Here is a 9,140-nt window from a genome sequence, read left to right on the forward strand (position 1 = left end):
GGGAGCGGCCACTGCACTCCAGTCTGGGCGACAGAGTGAGTTCCAACTCAAAAAAACAACAACAAATGTTCACAGTGTTGCTAAGATCACTGTTACTAAGTTAACATTGTTACTAAGCTGAAAACCCTCGGAAAGGATACTTGGCTTATCTGTGGTGTCTGACCACCTCCCCTTGTGTTCTTGTCTTTTTTCTGAAGACTTCATCGTGCCTGGCAGCGCTGGCACATCCTGGGGCAGAGCTGGGGAGTGTTCCAGTCCCATCCCCAGCTCCTGCCACCTACAGGATAAACATCATGCACCTGTGCTTGGGCTCTTTTGCAGTAAAGCTATGTCACGGCGTATGTGAGAATGGCGGGAACTTAAGAAAGAGCACACAAAGTCAACAACTTAGAATCTGAGAAGTTTCTCATAATGTTAAAATTCATTTTAAATAGTTACCACACGTTCAATAAAACTTCTTTGTCCTTCCTTGAAACAGAAACACCTGAAATCAAAATATAATTTTTAAAAAAACCAGGAGCCCTGGAAGGAGTGGGCAGGAGCTGGCCACTCGCGGCTCTGAAGGCTCTGCAGGGTTCGGTCCACGCCCACACGCCCTATGGAGCGATGGCCGGCAGGGCCCAGGGAGGAACTGCCCAGGAGAGCTCCTGCCCATCCAACAGGAAACATTCACTGGGTTCCTCTCGGGGACGGAGTGGGCAGAGGCGTGCGGAGGGACAGTGTCGCGTTTCTCCAACTACAGCAGTGACTCAGGCTGTCAATCGTCGTAGTAATAATCTAACTTGGTGAACACAGTTTTGCAGCCTTTATCCGAGAAAACTCGCTCCTCCTTGGGGAAAAATGTCATCTCCTCGGCCACTCTGCTCACAATGTCCTCGTCAATTTCGTAGCCTCGGGACTGCATTTCAACCCTGATGCACATTTTTAGGTGTTTGTATTCCAGGGGGAGAAAGGGAACAAAATAATCTATGAGGTTCCGGTCAATTAGGCTGCTGTGCCAGAAGCCACCTGGAAGAGAAACGTGGAGCTGTTATCCGTATGCCCACCCACCACACGTCACCTGGGGAGTCACCCACCATTCATCCACCACATCCCCTGGGGTGTCACCCAGCCACCCCACACACATCTACTGGGGCACCACGCACCGGCCACACACATTCCGACTGTGGGGCCTCCCACCCACCCCAGGCGTGTCTGGTGGGGTGTCACCCACTGGCCCCACACACGTCTGCTGGGTGTGCACTGTGGCCCAGGGCTGGGACCCGGCCCCGCGGAGAGCTGTGGGCCCGGCCCACTTGGAGCTCCTGAGCTAGTGAGGAAGGCGCTGCTGACCAACAGCTCCGAGCTGCGGCAGTTCTGTCAGCAAGGGGCAGGGTGATGTGGCACAGTGGACAGGTGACCTGTTCACTGTGGGCTTGGGGGCCCTCCCCAGTGTGACTCGGAGATGGGAAGTGCAAAGGGGCTCATAGCCCAGGGCCTGGGCCGGGGAGCAAGCAGGCAGGCAGCAGAGTCACAAATCACAACGTGGCGCTTCCAGGAAGCACAGGTCAAGGAGTCCCATCAGTCCCTGCCCCCTCACGCCGGAGAAGCCCGTGGGAGCTCCAGCCCATGCTCCAGCCACAGGGTAACCCCGTCGCTGCCTCTGCAGAGCATCTGGGGGCCACACAAAATTCCCTGAGAGCGCTGCTGGGTGGGATCACGCCGTGGCAAACCCTGAGGGCACGGGCGCGGCACCACCCACCCCCTCCTGGTTCCCGGAACACAACCCCATCCTGAGACAACACAAAGCCCAGGGGCTGCCCAGGGTGTCCATGGGACCCGCTTCCCTCTGCCCCACCATTAACTGCAACTCAGCTCCCTGACCCGAGCGCCTGTCACTGGGGCCATACTTCTCATTCCAAACGGTGCTCTGATCACTGCTGGCGCTCAATACATGCTTGGCAGACAGGATGGGGCGGAGTCTCCGGCATGGAAAGAATAAAATTAACCAGTGACAAGTGGGACAGCTCCCGCCTCTGCGAGCTCACTTGTACGACTCGACAGCCTGCTGGGCACCAGGCACGCCCTGGGCCTGGGACCAAGCTGAGAGCCGGGCAGCCGCGACGCTGTCCTCACGGGCATACCGTTCTGGGCGAGGAGACACCTGGCACACCAGTGAAGGGAAAATTCCAGGCTGCTGGGCGCAGCTAGCACGGAGGGCAGAGGCCACGGAGCTGGGGTGGCAGCCAGGGCCGGGCAGAGGGGCCAGCATTGGGCAGAGCCTCAGTGACAAGGACTGGGCCACACAGACCCGGAAGCGTTCTGGCAGAACAAGAGAGTTCAGACTGCCCCGAGGCCTTACAGACCAGGTACCGACCAGCCCCACCTTTGTCCCTGCAACCCAACGCCTCCCTGGAGCTCCACATCCCTGCCCTCCCCGAACACACCGTCCCACAAACTCCCTCCACCCGATCTAAAGGCCGTGCTGCCCATCCAACTGCTCGCTTCCACATTCGACCCCAGGACTCTTACTGTCTCCTCCTTCCAAACACACCCAGAGGCCGACATGTCCCCCACACATGGCTGCCCTGAGGGCTGCCATGCGGGCTCCCCGCCCCTGTGGCCATCAGTCCATTCTCCACCCAGCAGTTGTCCAGGTCCTGTGAAGGCTCTGGCAGATCTTGTCACCGCCTACTCGGAACCCCCAGGGGCTCTCTCCTCCACGTGGAGTAAAACCCAAGGCTCACTGTGGCCACCAGGCTTTTCAGACCTGCACCCACCACAGTCCCACACCTTGTCTCACCTCCTGTTGCCCTCCTGTGCTCATGCGGGACCAAGCAGCAACCCCAAGCACATGCCCTCTTCAGGGACCTTGGACCTGCTGTCCCTCTGGTGGGACGCTTTTCCCTCCGATGCCACGCGCCTCACTGCCTCTAGTCAACCCAAATGCCACCCTCCTAGGCAGCCTTCCCTGACCACTCGGTTGAAAGTACAGTCCAGGCCAGGCTCGGTGGCTCATCTTTTAATCCCAGCATTTTGGGAGGCCTAGGTGAGTGGATTGCCTGAGCCCGCGGGTTTGAGACCTGCCTGGGCAGTGAGACCTCATCTCTACAATAAATCAAAAAATCAGCCGGGCGTGGTAGCGCACGCCTGTAATTCCGGCTACTCAGAAGGCTGAGGCGGAAGGATCGCCGGAGCCCAGCGGGTCGAGGCTGCGGTGGCTGGGCGCAGAATGAGACTCCAACTCAGAAAAAAAAAACGACAGTCCAGGCTGGGCATGGTGGCTCATGCCGGTAATCCCAGCACTTTGGAGGCCCAGGCAGGAGGACTGCTGAGCCCAGGAGTTTGAGACCAGCCTGGGCAACATAGCAAGACTTTTATCTTTACAAAACAATAAAAAAGTTAGCCAGGTGTGGTGGCGGGGGCCTGCAGTCCCAACTACTTGAGAGACTGAGGCAGAACTGCTTGAGTTCAGGAGGTTGAGGCCACAGTGAGCTGTGATCATGCTACTGTACTCCTGCCTAGGTGACAGAATGAGACCCTGAATTAAAAAAATTTTTAAAAAAAGGAAAGAAAAGAAAAGAAAAAGAAAAAGAAAAGAAACACCTGCTAAATGAACGTCCAGCCATGGGCCTGGGCCAGTGAGTGTGCTGCTGGGCCAGGTCGGCGACTCCCAAGCATGGACCCTTGAATAGCTCTCAGCCACCCACAACGTGGGATCTAGGCGGCTAAGCTTTCTGTTGCGTGTGATCAAGTTTTCTGGCATGCCAAGCAACTACTCAACATAAACGATTTGTCTTTCCTCAGTAATACTGTATTTGCATGTATTTACATACAATACCCTATGCTGAATTTCGGGAGTCTGCTTCCACAGAGGCCCTGGTTTGGTTACCACAAGAGATCCCCAGCCGGTAAAGACCCCAACAGCAAGGCATGAGGCTCCCACGGGTTCAGCCTGTGACTCCACCTCCATCACGAAGGCCTTCTACCTCCCTGGGTTCAAGGTCAAAGGTCTCATGACAGCCCCTGGAGAAGCTGTGAGCTCAAAGTCACAGGCTCAGGCTCTGGGATCAGAGATGCCTAACAGGCTGCACAGCCCTGGGCAAACTGCTCCTTCCCTCCGAGCCTCAGTCTCTACTCTAACAGGGGTCCCCAATTCCCAGGCCACACAGCAGGTGTGCAGGGGCAAATGGAGCTCTGCCTTCTATCAGATCAGCAGCAGCCACATTAGATTCTCATGGGAGCAGGAACCCTATCACGAGCTGTGCATGCAAGGGGGGTCTAGGCTGCAGGCTCCTTGTGAGAATCTAGTGCCTGGTGGTGCTCTCTCTCCTGGCCCCACCCTCTGTTTGTGGAAAAACTGTCTTCCACAAGACCAGTCCCAGAAAGGCTGGGGACCATTATCCTACAAGGTTATTGTGAAGAGTAAATGGAACATGCAGGGAGTTTCACACAGGGCCCAGCCACCGTTTGGCCCCTGGGCAATGCTGATAAAGGGAAAGACTCAACAGGTCATCCCCCCACTTGAGCTGCTCACAAAAGCCTTCCTTGTCGAATCACCTGCACGAAGAACATGGGTACACTAACTTTCGAGATCTTGATGATCAACAATTCCCTCCTTTTTTTTTGAGTTGGAGTTTCAACTGTCACCCAGGTTGGAGTACAGTGGCATGACCACAGCTCACCACAGTCTCAACCTCCTGGCTCAGGCGATCCTCCCTCCTCAGCTTCCCAAGTAGCTAAAACTACAGGCACGCGCCACCACACCGGGCTAATTTTTTGATTTTTTTGTAGGGACGAGATCTGTGCTACAGTTGTCCAAGCTGGTCTCACTCTTAGGCTCAAGCAATCCTCTAGCCTTGCCTTCCCAAAGTGTTGGCATTTCGGGCGTGAGCTGTGTCCAGTTCCCCCTTTATTTAAAACCGAGGATTTTCAAGTGCATACAAGTCACTGAGAGTCAGACACCAGATTCCCCTCAGAAATTCTGTCGGGAGAAGGGTCTGAGAATCCGCATTTCTACTCAGCTTCCTGTGTGATGGTGACCTGACACGTCAACACTGAGGGCGCGGGACTGCGAGCCAGATGGGGCTGGTGGGCAACGGCCCACTTACTGTTCTTGTTGTTGAAGACCGACACGGACAAGGCGTGCTCGATGTCCTTGAGCTTGATCTCCTCCCTCTGCTTCCCGCTCCTCCAGAAATCTAAAGCCACGTCGGTGATCCTTTCTGCTCCAGCATTGCTGCAAAACAATTCCGGGGAATGAGGCTGGCTTTTCTGAGCCCCCAGCCTGGGCCGGAGTACGGACCCTTCGTGCCCAGCGCTGACCTCACCTGAGAAATATGAAGATGGCCTTCTGGTAAGAGACCCCGTCCACCAGGTCATAGTAGTCGAGGAAGGGCTTGATGGCGTCGATGAGGCCTGCGTGCATCTTGTCCATTTCGTCAAATATGAAGACAGACCTGGCGCAGGCGCTCACGTTGCCTCGGATCCACAGCTGTAGCTGATCCTGAGTCAAGGGGAGAGCCAATACAAAATCCTCAGCAGAGGCCATCAGAATGGCTCCTACCTCCCAGAACAGCGGCTGCATAGGGAGCTTCGCTGCTCGGCAGGGAGCACTTGACATGCACACACTCTTTTGTTCCTAACAACGCCACGTAGTGGGCCTTGGCACACCAGGTTTACAGATGAGGAAAACAATGCAGAGAGCGTACTCAACCTGCCTCATGGGAACCCAGCACTGCCTAACTCCTAAGCCTCACACTCTGGTTATCATTCCTGTGTTGAAAAGGCCACATGGATGCTGTCAGAATTCCTGGTCTTTCGTCATCAAAACAGTGATACTGCTGGGTGCAGTGGCTCGCACCTGTAAACCCAGCACTTCGGGAGGCCGAGGTAGAAGGATTACTTAAGGCCAGGAGTTTGAGACCAGCCCGGGCAACATAGTGGGACCCCTATCTCTAAAAAACGTTTTTTTAAAAATTAGCTGGGTGTAGTGGCACATGCCTGTAGTCCCAGTTGTGCGGGAGGCTGAGGTAGAAGGATCCTGAGCCCAGGAGGCAGAGGCTGTGGTGAGCTGTGATCATGCCACGGCATTCCAGCCTGGGTGACAGGGTGAGACTCCAGCTCAAAAAAATGTAGAAAAGAGAATATTAACTCTATTCCGTGTACACCAATCTTCTTGGAAGAAGGCAGTAACCAAGTGTCCCACTCCCTCATTCAGTCCCTAGACTGGCTCGGAGAAGGTGCTCCTTCAGATGGGAAAGTAGAGAAGACAGGCTCACTTAAGCAAAGCCCCTGAACCAGAGAGCTCGTGTGCTTTGGAAGAGTGTGGTGAGGAGACACTCAAGTTTCTGGAATAATGTCGGGAGGTTCCTGAAATACATTTGCCTAGCCAGAAACATTCCATAAGAACATATTTAGGGCCGGGTTTGGTGGCTCAGCCTGTAATCCCAGCACTTCGGGAGGCTGAGGTGAGTGGACTGCATGAGCTCATGGGTTCAAGACCAGCTCGGGCAACTTGGCAAGACCTCATCTCTACAATAAATCAAATTAGCCAGGCGTGGTAGTGCGCGCCTGTTGTTCTGGCTACTTGGAAGGTCGAGGCAGGACTGCTGGAGCCTAGCAGGTCGACGCTGGGGTGGCCGTGAGTGTGCCACTGCACTCCAGCCTGGGTGATGGAGTGAGACTCCAATTCAAAAAAAAAGAACATATTTAGGTCCTTTTTATAACACTAAGCAATTGGCCAGGTGCAGTGGCTCATGCCTATAATCCCAGCACTTTAGAAGGCCCAGGCTTTGCTTGAGTCCAGGAGTTCAAGATCAGCCTGTGCAACATAGTCAAACTTGTCTCTACAAGTAATTTTTAAAAAATACTGGCAATCAAGGTAAGGAGAAAAGATCTCTTTGTTTCCTAAGACTCTTTAAGCTACAGTGTAGGTCCTGACTTAGTCATATTTTGGGGTTTACTTAGCTTCTGTGACCATGGCTACAGTGTTCCCTTTAAGTGTCTCACCTGAGCAGCAATTCTGCTCTGCAGGTGTGGCCTGGCCCCAGTGTACACGGGAGGAGCCTGAGGAAGCTGCAGTGGCTGCCTGGGCTGCAAAGCGAGTCACTGTTTCAACAAAGGCACGCCCAGATCTGCCAGGCTCCAGCAGCCAAGGGTTCACCACTCTGCTCCCCTGACTCACACGCAGTAACAGAGAACACATATTGGCACTCGCTGCGGGCAAGACGCTACTCCAAACACAGTGCATGCAACATTTTACTGAGTTCCCAAGACCCATCAAGACAGCTACTACTGCGTTTGAGGAAACTGAGGCAGACAAGTAACTCACTCAGTCTCAGTTCCCAATTTGGCGAAGCTTCACACCTAGCTGGGACGACGAGCCCACCTGATTTGCCTAGCACTTGTCCGGTTTCAGCACTGAAAGTCCAACATCCTGGGAACTCCAGGCAAGTGGGTAAACCACGCACTCACCCAAGTAGAAGGGGAAAATGTGTTCATACAGGGGAGGGGTAAATATCTAACTAACCTGCAGGTCTGCTACAAAGATCTAAAAGGCAACAGCTAGCATTTACTTGAACACTCATGTGCCAGGCACCATGTTACACACTTGAGACAAGAGCTCCTGGAATTCTCACAAGCACCGCTTTGCAATGAAGAGCCTGAGTCTCAGAGAGGTCAGGCAACCTTCCCAAGAACACAAGAGCCCGTAGGTGGGAGAGTTAGGACTCAAACCCAGGTATGTCTGCTGCCAACATGCGTGGATGCTAATTAGCAAGTTAAACTGTAAAGGCAGTTTGCAACAGTTAAGTCAAACACACTTAGGCCTCTCTCAAAGTGTTTTCTCTTTCACAAAGTGATTGTGATATAATCTTTTAGTTGGATTTGATCGTGTCTATCACTAAAATTCTATGATCCTCCCCCCTCCCCGACTTACACAACTGAGTATCACTGCACCTATTTTCAGAAACCACCACAAAGCTTTTCTTTGAGTCGGGGTCTCGCTCTGTTGCCCAGGCTAGCCTGCAGCAGCAAGATCATGGCTCACCACCGCCTCGACCTCCTGGGTTCAAGCGATCCTCCCATCTCAGCCTCCAGAGAAGCTGGGACTACTGATGCATATCATTACACCCAACTGTTTTTATTTTTGTAGAGATGAGGTCTTGCTATGTGGCCTAGGCTGGTCTTGAATTCCTGGGCTCAGGCGATCCTCCCACCTTGGCCTCCCAAAGTGCTTGGATTACAGGCATGAACCACTGAGCCCAGATGAGAAACCACCAGAAAACTTTGATGGTGTAATGGCCCCGTCCATCTCAAACCCTCTGTAACTTCCACATCTTTCAAAGGGGAACTGACACACAAACTATTAAGGATCACTCATTACAACACCCATCCATCCTAAAGAAACCCCCAAGCCCGGTGACATCCAGGAAGGACTCCCAACGTCTGCCCTTGCCTTGTACAGGGTGATATTCGACGCGTGTGGAAAGTGTAACGTGGCCACAAACAGGTGGACATAGTCACTGTTTAGACCACCCTCGTAAATATTCTCTGCGATGATCTTGCTGACAAAATTTTTGCCAGTGCCTGTCCACCCGTGTAGGGAGAGGGTGAGTGGTTTCTTGGGCTTCGGGTTGCTTAGGAAACCAAACACAGCATTTAAGATGATTTTCTTTGCGAGATGCTGGCCAAAGAGCTTGTGGTCCAGATCCTTCTGCAGCGCTGGGAGAGACAAAGGCAGGCAGTCAAGAGCGGGGAAGGAAAGTAGCCACGTTTCCAGGCCCACGAGGAGGTCAGCTAAGCCCTACTCCCAGCATCCTGTGGAAGCCGAGGCACTGGGGGCTGTAAGCACTTGGCCCCGAAGGAGGGCGGTCCAGGGAACCCTCCCTCGGCCGGTCCTGCCTATCCTGGAAAGCCTGGAAACGCCCCCAACCCCCACTCCTCCCGCCGCGGCTCCACCGACCACCGGCTCGCGCCCCTCACCCTTCACCCCTGCACTGCTCCTCCCGCCTCAAGCTCCTCACCCCTGCACTGCTCCTCCCACTCCACCCCGGAAGAGTTCGCGCCACGCTTCCAGTCTCCAGCCAGCCAGGAGGAGAGCTCTCCCAGGAGGGGTCTGCGGCCTGTCGCCCCGCTTCGGCGCGAGGCAGCCCACCCGG

General features: G+C 54.3%; 1 protein-coding gene across 1 annotated transcript in view; it reads right to left on the bottom strand.

Moving 5' to 3' along the window:
* Window positions 1–387: 387 nt before the first annotated feature.
* Window positions 388–9,140, bottom strand: part of TOR1A (torsin family 1 member A) — a 9,267-nt gene continuing 514 nt past the window's right edge. The window contains exons 2-5 of the mRNA XM_008068392.2: window positions 8,438–8,703; window positions 5,310–5,485; window positions 5,091–5,218; window positions 388–1,008 (exon numbers count right to left, since the gene is read on the bottom strand). Coding sequence (XP_008066583.2) covers window positions 758–1,008; window positions 5,091–5,218; window positions 5,310–5,485; window positions 8,438–8,703 — 821 coding nt within the window. The 3' untranslated portion in view covers window positions 388–757. The remainder of the gene's footprint in view (window positions 1,009–5,090; window positions 5,219–5,309; window positions 5,486–8,437; window positions 8,704–9,140) is intronic.

Source organism: Carlito syrichta, unplaced genomic scaffold (assembly GCF_000164805.1).
Source record: "Carlito syrichta isolate Samal-C Ts95f unplaced genomic scaffold, Tarsius_syrichta-2.0.1 Scaffold108139, whole genome shotgun sequence".
In the NCBI taxonomy this organism is placed as follows: domain Eukaryota; kingdom Metazoa; phylum Chordata; class Mammalia; order Primates; family Tarsiidae; genus Carlito; species Carlito syrichta.